Source organism: Myotis myotis, unplaced genomic scaffold, assembly GCF_014108235.1.
Source record: "Myotis myotis isolate mMyoMyo1 unplaced genomic scaffold, mMyoMyo1.p scaffold_m19_p_9, whole genome shotgun sequence".
Taxonomy (NCBI): domain Eukaryota; kingdom Metazoa; phylum Chordata; class Mammalia; order Chiroptera; family Vespertilionidae; genus Myotis; species Myotis myotis.
In genome coordinates this window covers 63,716,534-63,740,019 of record NW_023416401.1, presented here as the reverse complement: position 1 = coordinate 63,740,019, position 23,486 = coordinate 63,716,534, and the positions used below count along the sequence as shown (strand labels likewise).

At 46.7% G+C, this 23,486-nt stretch overlaps 1 protein-coding gene across 10 annotated transcripts in view; it reads right to left on the bottom strand.

Moving 5' to 3' along the window:
• Positions 1-23,486, bottom strand: part of PTPRA (protein tyrosine phosphatase receptor type A) — a 138,084-nt gene continuing 114,598 nt past the window's right edge. For 7 of the 10 annotated variants that reach the window (XM_036323327.1, XM_036323333.1, XM_036323325.1 and 4 more), the window contains 12 exons: positions 23,358-23,394; positions 19,268-19,365; positions 17,382-17,501; positions 16,240-16,406; positions 15,618-15,753; positions 14,756-14,905; positions 13,793-13,886; positions 13,396-13,472; positions 12,772-12,906; positions 6,540-6,665; positions 6,309-6,460; positions 1-297 (listed from right to left, as the gene is read on the bottom strand). In XM_036323327.1, the coding sequence (XP_036179220.1) occupies positions 24-297; positions 6,309-6,460; positions 6,540-6,665; positions 12,772-12,906; positions 13,396-13,472; positions 13,793-13,886; positions 14,756-14,905; positions 15,618-15,753; positions 16,240-16,406; positions 17,382-17,501; positions 19,268-19,365; positions 23,358-23,394 (1,566 nt within the window). In that variant the 3' untranslated portion in view covers positions 1-23. Of the gene's footprint in view, positions 298-872; positions 1,009-6,308; positions 6,461-6,539; positions 6,666-12,771; positions 12,907-13,395; positions 13,473-13,792; positions 13,887-14,755; positions 14,906-15,617; positions 15,754-16,239; positions 16,407-17,381; positions 17,502-19,267; positions 19,366-23,357; positions 23,395-23,486 lie in introns of all 10 variants that reach the window. The other 3 variants (XM_036323329.1, XM_036323330.1, XM_036323334.1) reach the window with 2 other exon arrangements.

Genomic DNA, 23,486 nt, shown 5'->3' with positions numbered 1-23,486 from the left:
TATCAGTCCAAACATCACACTATTTAATTCCCCAATAAAACATTGGAAAAAGGAATATCAGTGCTATCACATTTACATATAAAATTTCCACCTAATAAGTAATAGAAGCCTATGTACCAATTTCTAAAACAGTTATAAGATATATACACAATTTTGGGTATATTAACAAACAGAATATTACAAAATATTAAAGGCAATGCTCCTGTCCACGGTCTCATCACCTTACTTGAAGTTGGCATAATCTGAGAATGCATCGATATATTCCTGCACCACCTTGTAGCAGAACTCGTACTGTTCCTGGAGAGCGAAAGGGGGAAGCCAGGGTTACTGATGAGAACATACACGCGGTTCCTGCCCGAGTTCTGACAGCATCCCCTTCTGGGTGAGGGCAGCTCATCTACAGATGGAGGCGACCAGAGAAGAAGCGGTCAGATGTGTGCTAGTTTGGTAGAGCTGGTGGGGAGATGGCTGTGTGGCCCACATCTCACTATGCCTGTCAGGCTTGAGGCACCTCATTAACTCCCAAATATCTTAAAATTTATTTTCCCCATACTCAGTGGTTACTGGTCAGACTGTCAGGAGCCAGACCTCTTCACAGGGAGCCTGAGCGGAAGAGAGGAGGCACTCCTGAGTCTTCCCTTCCCCGGACTCATGGAGAAGTGTGACAAGCCCATGGGGTGCCCTGCCCAGGCCAGGCAGGGGTGCACCAGGAAGAGAGTTACTGGCGACAGGGCTTGTTCTGTCTGGGGCACCCTGGGGAAGGGAAGAACGGGTCTGCAATTATATAGGCTCTGACAACTAGGAAGAGCCCCCCCCTGAGCTGCCCTGATGAAGAAGGGCTACAGGGGGTGTGGACACACACGGCAGCATACCAGTGTCTGGACCATGTGTGGCCTCTGCAGCCGCAGGCTCTTGACAGTTTGGAAGACATCCAGAATCCCCTCCGCTTTCACCCGTTCCAGGACTGTGCTTAGGGCACAGAAGGTCCCTGTCCGTCCTGCCCCCGCACTGTAATAGAGAAGACAAACAATACACCAACCCTCTGAGCTGACAAGGTGAGTGAAGGTGGCAGTGAGTGGATAAAGGCTGAAGTTGGTGCTGGGGGTGGAGCAGGAGGCCCGTCTGCTCCTCACCACATAAGCCCCTGCTCACATAGCTCTGGGGAGGCAGGTGCACCCCTGCTGCCCTCCCTGCACCGCCTACTTTGCCTGGTGAGGGACTAGCCTATGGGACAGCACTGAGCCTTTGGTGTCTACCTACAAACAAGCCTGGACTGCCCTGACCTGCTGCTCACTCATGTTAGAGTTCTCATCCTCTTTCCCCTGGCACACCTGCCTCTGCACTAGTATGTGTGTGCTGATTCTTTTCCACGCCTCTCATTTTCTTCCTAAATCCTAGGAATCCAAATTCTCGCCATGACACTGTCCACCCTGTTTAATGTTACCAGTTGATTCACTCACCAGACCCTACTGAGTGCCTGCTGTGTGGTAGGGACTGTGGTGGGCAGCAGTATCCCCAGATGGTAAGATACGCAGCACAGGAAGGAAAAAGAGAAACAAGAGTTCTAGGAAGGGTGGGGAGAGCTGGGGAAAGGGTGGAAACAGGAAAAGCAGTGAGGCCAGTATAATTACTGGGAAAAGGGGATGTGGCTTGGACAGAGAGGTCCTGGTGGAGGGAGTGAGAACACTTGGTTCTGAAATTATTTTGCATGTAGAGCAAGGTAGAGCATTCGATGAACATGTATGAGAAAAAAAGAGGAGAACAGGAAGACTTTAAGGCATCTCACTTGAGTTGAGTGGTGACTGAAATGCCACTTACTGATTTGGAGAAGGTTATGGCAACAGTAGGCTTAGAAAGAAGTATCTGTTCTGACTGAAACCCTTTAAACTGAAATGCTCAAGTGGAACTGCTGAGGTTAAGATATATGAATATGAAGTTTAGGGGAGAGGTTGAACTGGTGATGAAGATTTGGGTGCTGCACTAGCCTGTTTGGCTCAGTGGATAGAACGTCCGCCTGCAGACTGAAGGGTCCCGGGTTTGATTCCGGTGAAGGGCACGTGCTTGGGTTGCGGGCTCAATCCCCAGTGTGGGGTATTTCTTTCTCATCATTGATGTTTCTCTCTTTCCCTTTCTCTTCCTCTCTGAAATCATATATATATGTGTGTATTTGTGTGTGTGTGTGCGTGCATATATATATATAAAGATTTGGGTGCTGCCCTAGCCCATTTGGCTCGGGATAGATTGCTGGCCTATGGGCTGAAGGATCCCAGGTTCGGTTCTAATCAAGGGCACATACCTCAGTTGCAGGCTCCCTGCCCTGGTCAGGGGCATTCGGGAGGCAACCAACTGATGTGTCCCTGACTCTTCCTCTTCCTTCCACTCTCTCTAAAAATCAATGGAAAAAATACTGAGTGAGGATTTAAAAAAAAGATTTGGATGCTGGTATCAAAGCCAGGAGACTCAGACGGGCTCACCTAGGGTAGTGACTGTTAGTTGACATAGAAGAGGTCCAAGGACTAGGGCCCAGACCACAGATGGAAAGGAATGGGCAAAGGCGACAGAGAAGGAACAGCTGATGACGACAAAAACTGAACAGGAGGGCTGCAGGAGAGAAGCTATGCTGAAAGCATTCCATAGAGACGTGAGCGATCAACTGTCCAATACAGTGGGGCCTTGACTTACGAGTGTCCCGACTAACGAGTTTTTTGAGATACCAGCTGTCTCTCCACCGATTTTTTGCTTTGAGTTGACAGAGTAATTTGAGTTAACGAGCTCCTTAACGAGCTTGGTCTCAGAACGAATCAAACTCGTAAGTCAAGGCCCCACTGTACTGATGAAGGTGAAGGATAATGAGACTGTGACCTGGGAAAGGTCACAGGTGCCCCTCCCAGGGGCAGCTACAATGGAGTATGAGTGTGTGTGTGTGTTTGTAATTGGAATGGAATCAAGAGAGAAAGGGAGGAGACTAGTTGGAGAGTAAGTATGAACAAAGCTTTTAAGAACCATTAATATTAAGGAAAACAGAGAAATAGAGGAGTAGCTGGGGGAGAATTGGAGGCAGAGTTTTTTTAAAAAATATTAAGATGGGAGAAATTATAGCAAATTTGTATGAAGATGTAGTTATGTAGGTAGTTATTTGAGAAGATCATGTAGCATAGTGAAGTCATGTCCCTGAGGAGATAAAAGGAGACAGAACTGATATCTAAGTGGAGGGTCAGGGTGCAGACAAGCTCTAGTGTGGCCTGTCTGGTGTTCATGCCCTTGTGTGATCCCACTCCCTTGAGTGTGGGAGGGACCTGTGATATGCTACTAACCAACAGAAAGAGCAAGTGATAGCATGTATACAATTACATATACATGATTATGTTACATGAGATCCTAATGCCTGTTTTGCAAGATGCTCTCTCCTTTGCTGGCTTAGAAGAAACAAGCACCCATACTGAGGTCCATGTTGCAAGAAACTTCAAACAAGAGGCTTCCAGTCCAGCACCTACAAGGAACTGAATGCTACCAACAACCAAGCACGCTTGGAGGTGGATCCTTCCCTGTCTGAGCCTCAGGTGGGTCCACAGCCCTGGCCAGCACCTTGATTGTAACCTTGTGAGACCCTGAAGCACAAGACTCAGCTGAGACATGTCAGAATCCTGATCACAGAGACTGAGAGATAAATGTGTGTTGTTCTCAGATGTTAAGTTTGTGGTAATATTACACAACAAGAGATGATTAACGTAGCTGCCTTCAGAGAGGTCAGACAACTCATCCACTGAACAGGAGGGCTGCAGGGTCCACAGCACCAGCACAGGTAGATGATGAGCTGTGGTGGTGGGAGTATGTGGAAGTTCTCTCTGATTGCTTCTCTTTTCTTAGATAGAAAACACAGTCACCTTTTAAATATGAGGATGGGAGAGGTGCTGGAGGTTTGAGATTTGAAAGGAGGCATGAAATAATCATCTGGGAAAAAGGCTGGCAAGTTTTTCTATAAAGGGCCAGATAGAAATATTTTAGGTTTTTCTGGGAAGAGATAAAACTGAGTAATAACGGGGCAATTGTAACTTATTGTGTGCTGAGCAGCACTGTGCGATGAGGAGGGCTCCACTAAGACCTCAGATCTACCACTGGAGCATGAGAGTTGCCACGACCAATACAAACACATGAGCATAGTTGTGTTCCAATAAACCTTGAATTTTATGTAATTTTCATGCCATGAAATAATAGTCTTTGATTTTTAAAAAACCACTTAAAAATATAAAAACAGTTCTTAGCTTGCAGGCTCACACGAAACCAGGTGGCAGGCTGGATTTGGTGATGGGCCCTACTTGCCTAGCTCTGGTCTAGGAGACTGGGAGATGCACAGGACTGCAGGGAAGCACTAAGGGCCAACCACGAGGTCAGGGGTCAGAAATGTAAAATGAGGCCCATAACACAGTGCTTTTCTTCGGCCACATTCACCTGCATGGTGCAGGTATGGTAGCTAGAGAATCTGGGATGTCCTAAGAGAGGGTGACCAAGGGTGAAGAGCAAGGGTGACCAAGGGATAAAAAGTATGGGCAGGAAGTCTCTAGGCCACTGAATCCTTTTACTTTTGCCGGTCCAATGGGCAAGAGCCATGTTTCATTGTTTTCATTCCCATTTCTCATATTCTGAGGAAGGTCTAGCATCATTCCATGTTTACTATTCGTTAGTATTAGTTAATGTACTTTGCCTTTTTCCTCTTCACCTTTTAAAATGATTTATTTTTGTACAGATATTAATTAGCATAGTTCAAATTTCAAAAAGGTCCAAAACTCTCCTTCCTACTTCATTTCTCTGCCCTTCAAATTACCTCCTGGGAAACAAGCAATGTCATCAGGTCCTTGTGTGTCCTTGCAGAGGTATTTTATGCTTAAACCAACATAAACATATACATATTCTTTTCCTGTCTCCCACTACTTTTCTCACCAAAAATAAATCTAGAGGATTATTCCATACCAGTCTATAAACAGATTCCTCATCAATTTTTTACAGCTCTGTAGTATGAGACATATCAGAGCTTACTGAATCAGTCCCTTATTAATATATGTTTACATTATTTATAATATTTTACTATTAGAAGCAGTGGTTCAAATCCTTGTAATTATTTCATTTTGGCCACTTGAAGAACATTTACTGGATACATTCCTAGAAGTTCCTTTGCTCCTTTATCTATTTTCAAACTAATTTGCAGGAATTTTTTATTAAATTAACTTACTCTTTTCTTTTTTTTGTTAATCCTCACGTGAGGATGTTTTCAATTGCTTTTTAGAGAAAGTGGAAGGGAGGGGGAAAGAGAGAGAGAGAGAAACATCGATTGGTTGCCTCCTGCACATGCCCCAACCAGGGCCAGGGATTGAGCCTGCAACCTAGGTACGTACCCTTGAATGGAATTGAACCCTGGACCCTTCAGTCCAAGGGCAATGCTCTATTCCAGTGGTTCTCAACCTTCCTAATGCCACGATCCTTTAATACAGTTCCTCATGTTGTGGTGACCCCCAACCATAAAATTATTTTCGTTGCTACTTCATAACTGTAATTTTGCTACTGTTATGAATCGTAATGTAAATATCTGATATGCAGGATGTATTTTCATTGTTACAAATTGAACATAATTAAAGCATAGTGATTAATCACAAAAACAATATGTAATTATATATGTATTTTCTGATGGTCTTAGGTGACCCCTATGAAAGGGTTGTTCGACCCCCAAAGGGCTCGCGACCCACAGGTTGAGAACCGCTGCTCTATTCAAACTGGCTAGGGCTGTAGAAATTTTTAATATATTCTTCCTTTCCCTTTAAAATAGATATTTTTCCTAGTTACAAACTCATGGTAAATATTTTTTCTAAAATGTAATCGCGAACATGCTCCAAAGAAAATTCACCTTCCCCTCCCTCCCGCAATGAGACCCCTTTTACCATCTTTCTTCTGTGACACCATTACCAGTAACCCTGTCTCAAACCTGGGAGACACCCTGACTCCTCTTCTCTTTCACAACTATGTTCTTAGTCTTGTTCATTTTTCTCCAAACTGTCTTCAATAATTGCTTTTCTCATTCCTGTGTTTCACAAGGAGGCCAGGTTCCCCGACACATAATGTGCGAAGTTCAAACACCAGGATCCTCTCCTATCATATGGCCCAGTCCTAGGGTCATGGAAATTGATTGCCATGTGCTCACCAACAAACTGTTCTCGTCCACCCATCCTCACTGTCTGATCCATGCTTATGATTGCCTCCAACTGGCCTGCTTCTCATCACTTTTTTTCTCTCCCTCTGAGGGCTGGGGTAAGCGGTACCTGCAGTGCACGGTGATAGGGTGGTTCCCTGACTGCTGCTGCTGCTTCTGCACGGCTGCGATGATGTTGATCATGCCCTTCCCATCGCTGGGGATGCCCACTTCAGGCCAACCATGGAAGTGGAACTGCCGGATCTGCCTGCTCTTGTTCTCCTTTGGAGGAAGGGTCATCAGAGAGGTAGGGGCACCCAGGTTTCCCTGTGGGAGAAGCCTCATCCACCAGCCATCTTACCCTGGTGTTGGTGACCAGGAGGTCTCTGACGGTGTAGCTCTCACATTCCTCCTCCTTCTTCAGCTCCACTGTGATGTCTCCATAGGACACCAGTCCATCTGAGGGCCAGTATTGGGCACACTTCTCCTGGAAGGACAAATGAGAGTGTAAGGGGCTCATAACACCATGTGTGGAAGAGGCGGGGCTGCCCCATGAACTGCCTGCCCTCTTCCCAGCACAGCTACCTGTTACCCAATACACACCATCCCCAAAGTATTGAAAACTCAGAGGGTCATAACGTTACTTAACATTACTCCAGGACATCTATATTTAACAACTTATTTCCACTACCAGAGATAATCAATTAAGCATTTGGTGTTACTTACGGTGTACTTTGCAACACTGATAGAGTCCTAGAAAAACTCGACCATCACCCCATAGGGGCATCCAACACTCAGTGGCAGGGTGGAGGGTAAGGAGGAGTGAATATCTTTGTTCCAACTTCTCCCCTCCCTTTGTTTCCTTGGAGCGTTCCCATATCTTATAGCTGTTTACATGCCAGACTGCTAATCCAGAAAAACCGAACCCAATTATATCACCCTTGCCTAGCCATGGTGCTTTACCACAGCCCAGTCCACAATATGCCGTCATTCTTCTTTTTATTTCTTTCTTTCATCTGCAACGGTACCTTAAAGTTGCTAGCACTTGCATGTCTGTCCTTGCTAGTGAGAAGATGGTTTGCTGTCTGTTTTTTACTTTAAAGATTTTTTTATTGACTTTTAGAGAGAGGGGAAGGGGGGAAAGGAGGGAAGGAGGGAGGGAGAAGGAGAGGGGGAGAGGGAGGGAGAGAGGGAGAAGGAGAGGGGGAGAGGGAGGGAGGGAGGGAGAGAGAGAGGGAGAGAGGGGGGAAAAGAGAGAGAGAGAGAGAGAGAGAGATGAGAGAGATGAGAGGGCAACACTGATGACTGCCTCCTGCATGCCCTCTACTGGGGATTAAGCCCGAAATCTTTCAGTGGACAGGACAATACCCAACCAACTGAACCATACAGGCCAGGACTACCGTCTGTTGTGTTGTTCTTTTTTTTATACCCAACTCAGTTCCCTCTACAGCTTCTTGTGGGCTGGGGCTGCTTCTCTTCATCTTTGTATTCCCAGCACCTTTCACAATGCCTGCCTATGTTAGGTCTCAGTAAGTATCTGATAAATGAATTTGTTCAATGTCTATAGAACAACCCAAGGTATCCTATCTAATAAAAGAGAAACATGGTAATTAGCGTACGTCCGCTACCCTTCCCATTGGCTAATCAGGGCGATATGCAAATTAACTGCCAGCCAAGATGGCGGCCGGCAGCCAGGCAGCTTGAAACTAACATGAGGCTTGCTTGCTTCAGTGACGGACGAAACCAACCTTCCCCACCTGCCTTGCCGGCCTCTGAGCTTGCAGTCTGAAACATAGTTACAAATATAGAAGCTAAACAAAACTCCAGAAACCTGCTTTCAGCGAGCCGGGATCTCAGAGCTAGAGTTGATACAGTGTTTCGATTATAGAACCCAAACCAACCAGATATCTGCTTTCAGCAGCAGAGGCCTCAGAGCTGGAGTCAGAGCTAAAACTGGCCCAGAATAAAAAATAATAATAATAAAAAGGAGCAGTTGGGAGCTTTAGTCACCCGCCAGCCTGAAAACAGCCCTCAGCCCCTCACCCAGACTGGCCAGGCACCCCAGTGGGGACCCCCACCCTGAAGGGTGTGTGACCAGCTGCAAACAGCCATCATCCCCTCACCCAGGCTGGCCAGGCACCCCAGTGGGGACCCCCACCCTGATCCAGGACACCCTTCAGGGCAAACCAGCCAGCCCCCACCCATGCACCAGGCCTCTACCCTATATAGTAAAAGGGTAATATGCCTCCCAGCACCAGGATCAGCGGAGCCGTGAGGCCTCCTGGCACCGGGATCAGCATGAAAGGGGGCAGTGCCCAAACTCGCTGATCGCCCTGCGGCTCTGTGTGTGACAGGCTGCGGCGCCCCAACCCCCTGATAGGCCCTGCTCTGTGTGTGACGGGGCAGCGCCCCAGCCCCCTGATTGTCCCTGCTCTGTGCCTGATAGGGGGGAGCTCCCCAACCCCCTGATCGCCCTGTGGCTCTGTGTGTGACAGGGTGCGGCGCCCCAACCCGCCCCCACGGGCCCTGCTGTGTGTGTGACGGGGTAGAGCCATAACCTCCCCGTCGGCCCTGCCCTGAGTGTGAGAGTGGCGGTGCCCCAACCCCCTGATCAGCCCTGCTCTGTGGGTGATAGAGGGCGGCGCCCCAACACCCTCCGCCCACCCCCCATGGGCCCTGCTCTGTGTGTGATGGGGTAGAGCCATAACCTCCCCATTGGCCCTGCCCTGAGTGTGACAGTGGCGGCGCCCCAACCCCCTGATCGGCCCTGCTCTGTGGGTGATAGAGGGCGGCGCCCCAACCCCCTGATCCGCCCTGCTCTGTGTGTGACAGGGGGCGGTGCCCCAACTCCCCTATCGGCCCTACTCTGTGAGTGACAGGGGGGAGCTCCCCAACCCCCTGATTGACACTGCTCTGTGCGTGACAGGGTACGGAGCCCCAACCCCCCTGATGGGCCCTGCTCTGTGAGTGACAGGGGGCAGTGCCCCAACCCCGATTGGCCCTGCTCTGTGCATGACAGGGGGTGGTGTCGCAACCTCCCCATTGACCCTGCCTTGAGTGTGACAGGGGGCGGTGCCCCAACCCCACAATCGGCCCTACCCTGAGCGTTACTGAGGGTGGCATCACAACCTCCCAATCCGCCCTGCTCTGTGCATGACAGGGGGCGGCGCCCCAACTCCCCAATCGGCCTTACTCTGAGCCCGACCAGGGGCTGCACCTAGGGATTGGGCCTGCCCTCTGCCACCTGGGAGCGGGCCTAAGCCAGCAGGTCGTTATCTCCCGAGGGGTCCTAGACTGCTAGAGGGCACAGGCCGGGCTGAGGGACACCCCCCCCCCCGAGTGCACAAATTTTTGTGCACCGGGCCTCTAGTCTATATATAAAAGCCTAATATGCAAAGTGTCCCCTCAGGAGTTCGACCAACCGGAAGTTCGATCACTCGCTATGATGTGCGCTGACCACCACGGGGCAGCACGGAATGAAGGAAGGCCCCAGCCAGCAGCCAGCACCTGGGGAAGGGAGGCCCCGGCTGGCAGCCGCTAGGGACCCCATCCGTGCACGAATTTCATGCTCTGGGCCTCTAATAAATACATAAATAAAACAAAATCCTGTTCATTTCTTTAGAGCATTTGGGGGAGTATCTTAGATACTTCATTACTGGCAATTTAAAAATCCTTAATAACCCCTACCATCAGCCTCTGGACTGAAGGGTTCAATTCCAGTCAAGGGCATATACCTTGGTTGCAAGCTCCCGGCCCTGGTTGGAGGCATGTGGGAGGCAACCAATCGATGTGTCTCCCTCACATTGGTGCTTCTGTCTCTCCCTCTCCATTCCACTCTCTCTAAAAATCAATGGAAAAAATATCCTTGGGTGAGGATTTAAAAAAATGAATAAAAACACATTTTAAAAAAAATCCTCAACCATAAATGTGTTCTATGTTCATTATAAAAGATTTGGGGAAATTAAGTAGAAAAATAAATACCACTGATAGTTAAAGCTTTCTGACTCTCAAAGAAAAAAAGTAAATTTTAGTACACTTTCTTGCCTTTTATATTTGTGATCATTCACTACCCCCTTTATACATAATAATGAGCTTATTTTAAAACACAGGATTATTGGCCCTGGATGAGGGGCTCAGTTGGTTGGAACACTGTCCTGTTCACCAAAAAGTTGCAATCTGATTTCCGATGGGGTGCATACAGGAGGCAACCAATCGATGTTTCTCTCATATTGATGTTTCTCTCCCTAAAAATCAATAAAAAAATAAACATATCCTCGGGTAAGGATTAGTAAAGTGGTGGATCAAATAAATGCCACAGACCAGTGCTATTATACGTGGGCCCACTAGGAGCCAGGGGTGGCCTTGGGGTGAGCCCCACTCTTCAGTTAATCCTAATAAGGATCATTTGCATAGATTCTACTGTTTTTTAGGGCTCTGGCGGGTAGAATAAGTTTCTACTTTATTTTATTATTCTCTTTTTCCCCCTCTTTGTCTTTTTTTAAATTGAATTTTATTTTTAAATTGATTTCAGAGAAAGGGGAAGGGAAAAGGAGAGAGAGAAACATCAATTGGCTGCTTCCTGCATGTGCCCTACTGGGGATCAATCCCGCAACCTGGGCATGTGCCCTGACCGGGAATCCAATTGGTAACCTTTCGATGCACAGGAGAATGCCCAGCCAACTGAGCCACACTGCCCAGAGCTAGAATGAATTTTTCTTTTTCTTTCTTTCTTTTTTTAAAAAATATCCTTTTATTGATTTCAGAGAGGCAGGGAGAGGGAGAGAGAGATAGTAACATCAATGATGAGAGAAAATCATTGATCGGCTGCCTCCTGCACGCCCCCTACTGGGGATCAAGCCTGCAACCCGGGCATGTGCCCTTGATTGGAATCGAACCTAGGACCCTTCAGTCTGCAGACTGACGCTCTATACACTGAGCTGAACCAGCTGGGGCTAGAATGAATTTTTCTACCACAGTTCCCTCCCAACATGCCTTCACACAGTTATTAGGACTGAAGATTGGGGCTTTTGAATTATTAGAACTGCTAAGATCCAAACGGGCTTGACAGTAACAGAGTATGAGCTAGAACCACACAATGACAAGAAAAATATCCTGTGGATGCTCGAACAACACAGGTTTGACCTACACAGGTTACTAATATGGGCCTGTTTTTCATTAAATATACAGTCAGTCCTCTGTATTCCCAGGTTTCACACCCGTGAATTCTACCAACCATGGCCTGAAAACAGTATTTTTAATCTGTGGTTGGAAATCCATGGCGATTCCTGGAACCAATCCCCTGAACGTAGCAAGAGATGACTGAAGTGCTTGGAGAGTTAAAAGTTATACATGGACTTTCAACTGTGAGGGGGGTCAGGGCCCCAACCCCTGTGTTCAAGGGTCAACTGTACTATGGTCCCACACCTAACAGCTTTAAGATATTTTAGATCTTAGTTTAGGCAAAGAGGCATAACAGAGAAGAAAAGGGGCAGACTGGAAGGAGGTCCCCAGGGATACAGAGTTGGGAAACTATCAAGAAAGTCCCTTCTTAAAACAGGGCAGGGAGTTGGTCAACAGTAAAAGCAAATGGGGGACCTGCTGTGGCCAACTAATGGGGACAACTACCCCAGGTGGTTACAGATGGTCAGAACCAAAGAATTACGTTAGCGCTGCAGAGTGAGTTTCAAGGTGACACAGTTATTGTAGGGAAGCAGGTATGGTGTGCTGAGAGAAAACAAGCCTGGTAAAATTTTAGGATTTAAAGAATAAAGAGAAGCCACATTAAGACAAATACAGATGTTGAACTGATGGCAGGAACTTATCCTACTCAGCCAGGTGAAGGCTACAGGATTTATTTAATTTAGCCCTCCATGTGGACAGAACAACACAAACAAGGAAGCAGGTGGACTTAAAGCCAGCTACTTGAGAGAAGAGGGGAACAACGGAGGCAAATGGAACTCCAGGGCGCTTCCTGTGGCTGTGAGGTGGGAGACGGCAGAGAGCTGTTACTGAGGTAGCACTAGTTCAAAGGCTGAGTTAAGCTGCTGGAAGGCAAGGTTTTGGGGGAGAAGGTACAGGCTTTGGAATGTTTAAAAAGAGAAACTTCAGTGTACAAATCTATTGAAAATGACTCTCCTCTAGGCAAAAGGGCAGGGACTCCCTGCCTTCCTTGGGAGGTATAACATGGGCCTGAGGAATCCGGACCAGGGGCTCGCAGAGGCTATACCCATTGTGGCCCAGGCTAAAGACGCCTTGGGATCCTGTTGATGGAGAGCCCTGCCCTGCCTGGGGAGGTGGGAGGAGAGTATGCACAAAGCTAGGCTGTGGGTAGGGAGGACAAGCTGTATTCAGGAGAAGAGAGGGTGTGAGCTGTCTGAAAACTGAATGCAAGCTCAGACCACACTGCTCTTCCAGTCCTGAGAGAAGCTCCTGATTGCTCAGATGCCAACTGGCTGGGCAATACTGCCTAGAGATGGCTCTTTGGGCAGTTTAAGTTAAAGAAAAGGTCCAAATATACCCCATAACCCCCTCCCCACCCCACCAGCTTTCATGTGTCCTCTGTTTCCTACAGCCCAGGACCTTTTTGTGCTCACCTGGCCTCTCTCCTCCAGTTCTGTCAGCATCACGATAGAGCAGGATTTCCACTCCCAGATCATTCGCCAGAAGTCCTCAATTGTGTGGAGAAGAGGGCCCTGGCTGGCGATGTAGGAGTCCTTCTGCCGGTAGCCCTGTACGGGCCATGTCAATGGTAGCAGTGAGGTGGTTTAATCAGGGAGGGGCCAGTGGAGAAGAGGCTACTAGGAAGGGATGGGGCTGCTTGGAGGCAAATCCATTTTAGGCAGAGATCCCTTTTGGCCAAGGACCAAACTCTGTCTGATAAGCTGGTCTTTTTCTATGAGGGTGAGGGAAGGAGGGAGAAGTGGGCCCTGGTTGGCGATGTTGTCCTTTTGCCGGTAGGAATGGGAAGATCAGAGGTTTTCAGCCTTTGGCTGTGGTTTGTGTTGTGAACTTTTTCCTCCAGTTATAACCCTGGTATAGCCTCTGCTTCCCCCCATCTTCTGCTCTCTGGAACCTGACAGATCTAGGGTAGAGATCAGTTCTGAACTGATGATTGATTCAAAGATAACTTTCCCAACACCTGGGGAATGAGGGGAATGCAAGGCGCAGATGAATCTCCATGGAGTGTTGGGAGCTCTGGGGACACAGATAGCACTTACGTCAATGAAGGATGCGTTCACGTAGTCTGTGTTCTCCTCACCCCTCTTAACTGGAATGATCACTCTGTTGAACTCATCTGTAGGAAGGACAGCAGATTGTGGTTCCTCAATATCACTTGTCCTCTCCTCCCTCTCTTTCCATCTTTCCCCCCGACCCCAGGCTCTGGGCAGATATATTCTAGCTGGGCAGTAACATGTTTGTTCTCTGACCAGGAGGGAGAATCCCTTTGGCTTTCATGCTCTTTTATTTTTGAAGCCATTAAAGAACTGAGGGCAACGAGAGGCAATGCCATAATTCTTGTCTCCAAGCGGATCATTAACTAGTACCTGAGAAGTGGAAAAGGTATAGGGGAAGGGTTGGAGGCGAAGGCTTTGGGGGTGAGGAGAGGGCTCTTACATGGAATGATCTGTAAAACCCGGTTCTTCTTCATGTTGGCTGGAAGGTTTCCAGTCCGCATCTTGTCATTCTGGATTTTGATTGATGTTAATTTCTGAATTGGGAAGGGGAGGGAAAACATTACTGATCCCAGTAACTGAACTTGATAAGATTATGCCTGTCACTGAATCTGTGTCTCTAAGCCATTCTGGCTGCATACAGCTCCTCACCATAACCCTGACCTTCATTTCCACCATGTCTTTGTTGGAACACTTTCTTCTGTCTTTAAGCTCAGTCAACAAGTCAAAAAAGTGCTTGGGAAACTGCCTTCCTTCCAGGCTCCTGTGGACCCTTCTGGATTCCCCTGGGCTGGAACTTAATGATCATGGAGCAAAGATCTTAGCCTGACAGGAGGTCCACCTTCCCTCTCCCTGCTGTTCCACCCGAGGCTGTCTTTGACTCTTTAGAAAACCTTATTCAAATATATACCACTTTCTGACTCGGGTGAGGACTAACAATAACAACAAAAAATATAATTGCTGCTTTAGCCATGTGGCTCAGTGGTTGGAGCGTCATCCCTTGCAGGTTGGCTTCCTGGTCAGGACACACACCTAGGCTGTGGGTATGATCCCCAGTTGGGGTGTGTCCTGGAGGCAACTGATGGATATTTCTCTCACAGCAATGTTTTTCTCTCTCTCTCCCCCCTTCCTTTCTTAAATTCAATAATCACATCCTCGGTGAGGATAAAAAAAAAAATTACCATTGCCTGTTACCCCCAAAACAAACCAAGTGATTCTAATGTGCAGGATGGGTTGAGAATGACCAGGGTATGAGCAAAGGGCCAGAGACCCACCTCCTTAACCACTCACATACCTTGTAAGTGTTTTCATCATCTGTTGGTAAATCTACAAGGAGTCAAGCATCCCACATTTCCCACATCACATGAATCCTTCAATCTGAAAAGGTGGTTCAGGTCCAACTCACCTTAAACTCCTCCTCTAATCCATTGTTGCTGGTCCCTGGGATTTTGTTGTAAATTTTCTGCAGATGTGTTTCTAGAGAGGTCACTTCCAGTTCTGTATCTCCATAGAGATAATGCTCCAGAAGGGCTTGGTATATGAAGACGTACTGCATCTGAAGCCGGATGGTACCCGAGTTCTGAGTTACACACAACACTATCCCTATGGTGGCAGACCTACCCCCTCCGACCCCCATTTCCCTCCAGTCCACTTCTCCTTTGATCCTAGCAGGGATAAAACAATTCACTCTAACTGTCCCAATTCAGTGACACAGGGCTTGAAATTTATGAGTCACCCTGGGGTGCTGAGCTTGGGAGAGAGGGTCCTACTCTGGCAACCTTCTGGAGTGAAAGCCTGGAGAGAAAAACAAATCCAACTCCTGCCTATTCTACGGGAAAGATTTGATAGTCTGAAGGGACTATCAAAATCTGGCGACACACAAAACCTGTGCCAGCCTGCCTCCCAGCACTGTGCCCCATGCCCTAACCACAGAGTTGATCTCAACAGTAAGGATAAGCTGGATATAGCTGAACTGTGTCACAATTCTGCAGGGACTAGCTCTTTCAGCTGCTGCATGCCTGCTTCCCTCAGGACCTGTTCCTTATCCTGTGCAAATGAGCCCAGTGCAAATGACACCTGCCTTCCCAATTCCCCTAGGTACAACGCCCTCTGTGCTCCATGTCTCTCTTAATGCACATTTTACCAGGGCCCTTCATCACACTGTATGATGATCATTCACAATAACCTGGGAGACTGAGTAATCCATGAGGTGGCAGATGTTTTGGTCCTGGCATGCCCCCACCTTGCTTCACCCGCAAATCACTCACATCTGTTTGCACCATCTGGCAGCGCTGTGCCCGGATCCGGCTCACAAAGCCATACACGTCCACCTTCCGCTCTGTATGCATCATGTCCAGCATGGCATCGATGACAACAAAGGTACCTGTCCGCCCTACACCCGCACTGTAGCCAGAGAGTAGGGGTGTTACAGGCATGGCCTACATGCCTTGTGGTAGCATGTAAGGAGGGGGCAGCACAGGCCAGGGCTCTTTCTTTAAGCCTCTAAATTCTAATTCTGAATGAGGTAGAGCTGGAACTCTCAGGGAACCAACAAACCCCACTGTACCTTGAACTCCTTACCTCTAGGGTTAGAGAACCTTTACACTTATAGGGGCCTGAAGGCTCCCACTGCACAAGGCAGCAATCAACCTAGTTTCCTGGCTTCACAGCAGTGGTCTCCCCCCACCCCCACCCCCACCCTAATCTTGGAGGACTGCCCTTCCCTTTTTCCTAGAGTATCTCTAACCAGCACCAGAGAGGAGTCTCTCTGCTACCCTAGGGACCTAACAGCTCATCTGCGTTATGCCAGCCTCCTCAGCCAGGGCCTGTGCTTTCCCTTGGGAACAGAGTGTGGTATGAGTGGGAAAATGAGGGTCAGGCCACACTGACCTGCAATGGACTACGATGGCCCCTGCATATTGAGGGTTACAGGCCTTCACCTTCTTAAGAAACTTGAGCATACCGATGGGGGTGAAAGGCACCCCAAAGTCTGGCCAGCTGGTAAAGTGGAACTGAGTGATGAGGCGCTGTGGCTTTCTGTTGGTCATGTCGCCCACCTGTGAAGTGAGGAAATCCTGTGTGTTGGCCCTGATACCCTGGGGTAGGTGGGGCAGCCCCAGTGAAGGGAAGGTGAGGCTTAGGGGCCAGGGCCAGCTGTGGCTGTTAGTGACAATAGGGAAATGAGGGTGTACCCAAGAAAGTTTTAACAATGAACAGATAATCATCCCAGGAACCCTACTGGGTAAACTATTACTATTTTTCTCAGTCTACAATATATGGAATGTAAAACTCAAGGTAAATGACCTGGTCATGGTCTCAGAACTAGTAAATGGCAAGGTCAGTACTAAAATGCAGGTCTCCTGACTCTTGGGAAGCTCTCTTTTTATAGCACTACACTTGCCCTCAGCTCAAGGTGACCTCTGTTTAAGCCTCCAGGGTCACTCTGGAGGGCCAGGAGCAGGGCTTATCACATCCTTGATGTTAGGAGCCATTGGAATAAAAAAGAAAAAGCGAGTCAAGTACCCAGAAGATTAACCACCCCCTGATGCAATTGATTCATACTAAGATGATAAAACTCCATCTCAATAATCATGTTTCTCGCCCTAGCCGGTTTGGCTCGGTGGATAGAGCGTTGGCCTGCGGACTGAAAGGTCCCAGGTTCAATTCCGGTCAAGGGCACGTACCTTGGTTGCAGGCACATCCCCAGTAGGGGGTGTGCAGGAGACAGCTGATAGATGTTTCTCTCTCATCGATGTTTCTAACTCTCTCTCTCTCCCTTCCTCTCTGTAAAAAATCAATAAAATATATTAAAAAAAATAATAATCATGTTTCTCCCAGTCATAAAAATGCTCCTTAGTTTTCACAAAAGAAGTTCCCTGGGAGCCAGATCTCTGGTTTCAGAGTCCAAACACAACACACAATCAGCTTCCTGACCACCCTGAGGAAAAGGGGCAATAACACAACCTATTCTGCCCTCTTAATGGTCAGCAGATCCAAAGCAAGAGCCAAGAAAAGGAGGTAGAAAACAGTACCTGCTGAATGCAGAACTTTCGCACTGTGTAGTCCACCAGTACGGTCACATCTTCTACGGACACACGGATATTCCCATAGGTCCAGCAGCCTTGATCTGGCCAGTACTGGGCACACTTACACTGGAAAGGAACAAACATGCATCCCCTGCCCTTAAACCTCCCGCCCTTGGTAGATGGAAAGGGCCGGAAAGAAAAGGACCACAATAGCCAAGACTGAAGTCCTGGGAAAGTCCTATGGCCTGTTTTTTCACCTCAAACAACTACCTACTTATTTGTTTTATCTGCTCTTTTTCCAAGTTCCTCAGTTTTCATCCTGTTTAGCGCAGTCTCTTAACTTATGCACATATACTTGTTCTTTCCCATTCCCATTATTCCGTCAGTTCAGGGCAAATTTGTCATACTCTATAGAGGCGAGCTTGTCTTATTCCCTGGAATCAGCAACCTATGAGGAAGCCACCAGGGTGGACTGATGCAGGCTGTAAACCTGTCACAAGAGGCCCAAGGTCTTCTCTGGTGTCTGGTCCTTGGACAGCTTTCAAGAGCCAGAGGTTTGGTTGTAAGAAATGAACCTAACGCCCAGACCTAATGCTATCCTTCCCAAGCACCGTGGAGGTGCTGAACAGTACCCCAACACTCGTGTGGGGATCAAGGTGACTCAAGGGCCATCCTGGAGAAAAACTGTCATGATGGGGATTCCTTCCTGGGGATTGATCCAGGACTCAGGACTGGGGCTGGCTGTCACCCAGTGATGGAGCTGGCCAGGTATGGACTTGGCGGTCAAAAATAAAATGACCAGTTGGAAGACTGCCTCAAGGATCAGGCCAGGGCCTCAGATTCCCTTGCACTTGGTGCAGGGTCTCAGTTTCATATAGCTCCCTCTGCCGACCCAGGAGGAGTGACAGGAAACCACAGGAAGGAGGAACTAGAAAGCCAAAGAGAAAAAGCCCCTCTGTGGTGCTTTTTTGGCCAATGGCCCAAGTCTTTCTGTCAGGCTGTTTGGAACCAGGGTGAGTTGTCTGACTACCAGACACAGGGAACATGCCCTAGGCCAGTGGTCGGCAAACTCATTAGTCAACAGAGCCAAATATCAACAGTACAACGATTGAAATTTCTTTTGAGAGCCACATTTTTTAAACTTAAACTATATAGGTAGTTTGCTTCTTCTTTGTAGCCATGTCAAACAGGGCACCTAAAAAAATGTTTCATTTTATAATAATAAAGCCACCAACACAAAATAATTACAATTCTTAAATTGATGACAAAAATACCTTTAGGATTTGCAGCTGGTTGGAAAAATACAGGTAACTTTATGCTTTGAGTAGGTACTTTTGTCACCCACATGCAATTTGCGGACGCGACTAGCACTAACCACTGCACAATGAGACTGCTGACTGACTGGCTCACTCAACTCGTGCATGAATCGTACACGCCTCCCCCGCACTGCATATCCCGTGGGCCCGCCTGTGCCATGTCTCCTGTCGCCTGACCGACCGACACCCCCCACTTCTTCTAACACCACTTCTTCAAAATAGACTCGCCAAGGCTGAAAATCGACTTCTGCGCATGGGCCACGAAGTTTCAATCGCACTGTACGTGCGCGCCCGCACGTGGTATTTTGTGGAAGAGCCACACTCAAGGGGCCAAAGAGCCGCATGTGGCTCTCGAGCCGTGGTTTGCCGACCACTGCCCTAGGCAACCCTTGGGATCATCGGAGGCCTTTGGGACATAGGAAAGTCTGGTAGGCATATTAACCTGGGCTCTGTCTGCAAGAATGACTGGCAAGGAGCCACAAAGGGTGGACAGTCCAGACACAAACACAGCTCCAGCAAAGACCCTCTGCTGGTCATGCCTGTATCAGAGGCCCTCCTAACAAATTTTCCACTTACCTCTTTTCTCTCCTTCAGGTTGGTCACCATGACAATGGTGGCTGTGTTTTGTTCCCAGATCATCCTCCAAAAATCATTTACCGTTTCTTCTTTTGGTCCTAAAGCAGCCAATAGCAAAAATGAGAACCCATGGCAAGGGGAAGAAAGATGCTGGGAAATTTGAAACATTCATTCTTGACTTTGGAAGCCTGTGCCCACATATCTCCAGCTGAATATCTAATACATTGATCCACCCACCCACCTGCTAACTGAACATTCCCCATGTATCCACCAGGCACTTCACTAAAAAGTGAAGTGGGAGTGGGAGGCTGTCAAAATATAAAGAGAACATGAACAATGTCTCCCAAAGATATATTGTTGAGATTAGAAAGCATGACTATTCATTCAATATCACATTATGGGCCAGATAGTGAGCTAAGTGTTTTATATCTCATTTACTTCTTTCCACCATGCTCTGAGGTAGGTGTCATCAACCACAGAGGGGTTAGGTGACTTGCTCAGACTGGAATTTAAAATTTACTTCCCACACAGTCCTTCCCAGAAAGCCACTAGAAGATTTCCAAACAAAAATGAGGGAGCCAACAAAGAAAGAGAAAGAGATGGAATCTAACACATAAGGGAGACTAAAGCTATCCAGAATGGCAAAAGAAAGAAGGTTCTTGAAGGATCCCAAGATAAAAAAATAAACTCCATGTATCTGAATTCTTGAGAGAATATATTTCTAGAGAAGAATTTTTTTTGCGGGGGGGAGTGGAGGGAGAATCAATGTTAGCTATATAAAAAAGTAAGTGAATAGGAAAAAAGGCTAATCATTAACTCTCAGAAAAGAGAAAACCAAAAACTGTACCAAAAAAAATTATACATTATGTGCTTCAGTGGTAAATAATATTGGTATAGTAATAATGTAAACAACAAATGTCATCTTAACCTTAAATTGTAATTTAACTCTATTGGGAAGAGTGGGCAATGGGGGAAAAAGGAGAACTATGTAATACTTTAAATAAAGAATTAAGTTAAAAAAAAAGAGTGGGGAAAAGAGACATGTATATGCATGTCTGTCTGATTGAGTGTGAGGTTGTTTGTAAGAGAATTAAATAAAGTATATCATCTACCCATAAGGAATCAACAGATAAAAATGGTTGCATTAGATTAAAAGAGTAAGGGAGGAAGGGGGAAGAACATTATTTTTATAACCCTTGTAATAACTTTGACTTCCTTAAAATTTATATTCCCCTTGGTAAAAATGAAAAAAAAAATTACAAAGAAAAACAATGATAGAAGTGAACATATGCCAGAAAGATATACAGAAGAGTAATTGTTTCATTGCCTGGCAAGGTCAGGACAAATCTACCAGAGTAGGTGACATCTGAGTTATATGTTAGGGTAGATCAGTGGATGGGAGCTTAGAGAGGAAGCAGGGAGAATAGGCACTCCAGGCAGAGGTACAGGCGGCTGGCAACAAGAAAGAGAGCATGAGATACCCAGCGATGTAATGAATTCAGTGAGGTAACTCTGTAGAGTGCATGGAGTGGTGGAAGACGGAGCTGGAAAGATAGGTAAGGTACAAGGCCTGCCCTTGTACCTTAACTCCCCAATAGAGTTAAATTACAATTTGAAAGATAGATAATGGAAAATCATGAGGATCATGACATAAGTTTTCCTCGAAAAAGAACATTCTGGTGGAAAGAATGCAAGGAGCAAGGGTGAGGGGTAGAGGAATCAGTCAGTAGGCTACTGTAACAGAGCTGGAAGGAAAGATGGGAGTAAGGCAATGTGTAAGAGAAGAGAGATTTTGAAGATGGAAATAAGAGGACTAGTCATTAGACCAGCCGTGGGCAAACTACGGCCCGCGGGCCGGATACGGCCCGTTTGAAATGAATAAAACTAAAAAAACAAACAAACCGTACCCTTTTATGTAATGATGTTTACTTTGAATTTATATTAGTTCACACAAACACTCCATCCATGCTTTTGTTCCGGCCCTCCGGTCCAGTTTAAGAACCCATTGTGGCCCTCGAGTCAAAAAGTTTGCCCACCCCTGCATTAGACTAAGGGACAGGTAGAAGATCTGGATTATCCTAAACTGGCTTGGTTAATTGGGTAGATTACATTCCAGTCATGGTGATGGCCAAAGAATACAGGAGGAAAGCAGTCTGGGGTCTAAGGAAGAGTCATGTTTTAGTTTCTGATGTTAAATCTAAAGAGTATGTAGGGGTATCCAGGTGGAAGAGTACAAAACTAGTTTGAAAATGTGGCTTAGGAGAGGTCAAGAGAGGCAGCAGCCAGAGGTGAGTATTAGATGAGCTGTCTCAAAGAGAACACAGAAAACAGAAGGGGCAGACAGAGAATGCTGAGGACTCTCAGCATCATTCAGTTCAGATAGAATAAAAACCCTGGCAAGGAGATAAGGAGGAGCAGATGGAGAGGCAAGAGAACTGAGAGAAAATGGTGCCATGAAAGACAGAGATGGAGTTTCAAGGAAGCAGTCACCCACACATTTGGGAAGAAGCTACATTTAAGGGGCAGAATGAAGAATAAGAGCCAGGGAAAGAATATTTAGAAAAGTGAGAAAAATCAAGGTAACTGAACATCAGGAAATAACGGAGGAGTTTCAAGGAGTGTGAAGTACTGTGGAAAGGCTTAAGAGGACGGGACTTTGAAAAAAAGTCAACCAGGAAGTCACAGGAGACCTTAATTCACAAATATTTTAGTGTCAACAAAGTCCTATGGCAAATAATGAGAGGAAAAGACTGCACATGGTTGTTGGTGCCAAAATCACCACTGAGTAGGTGTTAGCACAATTGGGCCTTAGAAGACAGATCTGAATTGACAGATGGCTACAGAGGAAGAGAAAGCAGGGCCTGGTTACGTAAAAGCCTGACCCCAGTGGGAGACTGTGAGGGTAAGGAGGATCTGAGGCTTTTCCTAACTTACTTTACCGCAATCTCTATTTTATGTCTAACAGAACTTTCTGTAATGGTGAAAATGTTTTCTATCTGCACTACTATGTCACACCATGTGTGTATAGCCTTCTCCAGTCTTTTTATACATGTAGCTAGCGAGCCTTAAAATGTGACTACTATAATTGAAGAACTGAATTTAAAATTTTAATTAATTAAATTTTTACTTTTAAATAGCCACATGTGGCTATTGGCTACTGTATTAAAAGCATAGCCACTTACCAAAATTTATGCTTGTTTCCCTGTACATTGTCCTCCACTAACTAAAGGGTCCATGGTACTGGGTCCCTGCTCTGAGTTTCCTAGACCACTTATCTATACTAATAAAAGGGTAATATGCTAATTAGACCAGATAGACCAGACGTCCTTCTGGACAAAGCTGCAGTGGCTTCGAGGGCTGAGCCCCTTGCTTGAATTTCGTGCATCCAGCCTCTAGTCTATTAATAATAGTGGAGCTCAGGCCCACGAGTGGCAGGGAGGAAATGAGCCAGCCTGGACCCTGGGAGGTGGCCAATCCTTTCTGGAGATTGATTACAAATTCAAATTCTGAGCAGCCTACCTAGAACCTCATGTTCCCAAAGGGTCACACCATGTGTGTATAGCCTTCTCCAGTCTTTTTATGCACACTTACAAAAGGACTTCTTTTAAATGACCCCTGGATACTAAGTCATCAAGTTCAAGGCCTTTAGTTATAAAATTACAAGGTGGATTACATTTTTTTTCAGATAGTAATCTTTATAGAAAGGCTACTGCATTCAGATTAATCTATTTAGCATTTGGAAGAAATAACCCAAACCCACTATGAGCTCATGGAAAAGCGTGAGTAAAAAATTATCATTAATTACTTGCTGAGCCAGAGTGGCTCTATGGTTGAGCATTGACCTATAAACCAGGAGGTCACAGCTCGATTCCTGGTCAGTGCACATGCCCAGGTTGCAGGTTCAATCCCCAGTAGGGCAGAGTCAGGAGGCAGCTGATCAATGATTCTCTCTCATCACTGATATTTCTCTCTCTCTCTCTCTCTCTCTCTCTCTCTCTCTCTCTCTCTCTCTCTCTCTCCCTCTCTCTCTCTCTCTCCTTTCCTCCCTGAAATCAATAAAAAAATACTGTTTCAAAAATCATTACTTTACCTTGAGCAGCAATGAATTTGTTCTTTTCTTGGTAGCCCTGAGGGGAGAGGAGAGTGGGAAAGAAAAAGAAAGTGAAAACCAAAAATGGGTTGGAAATAATATTCTCCAGACTCCCAACCAGTTAACAAG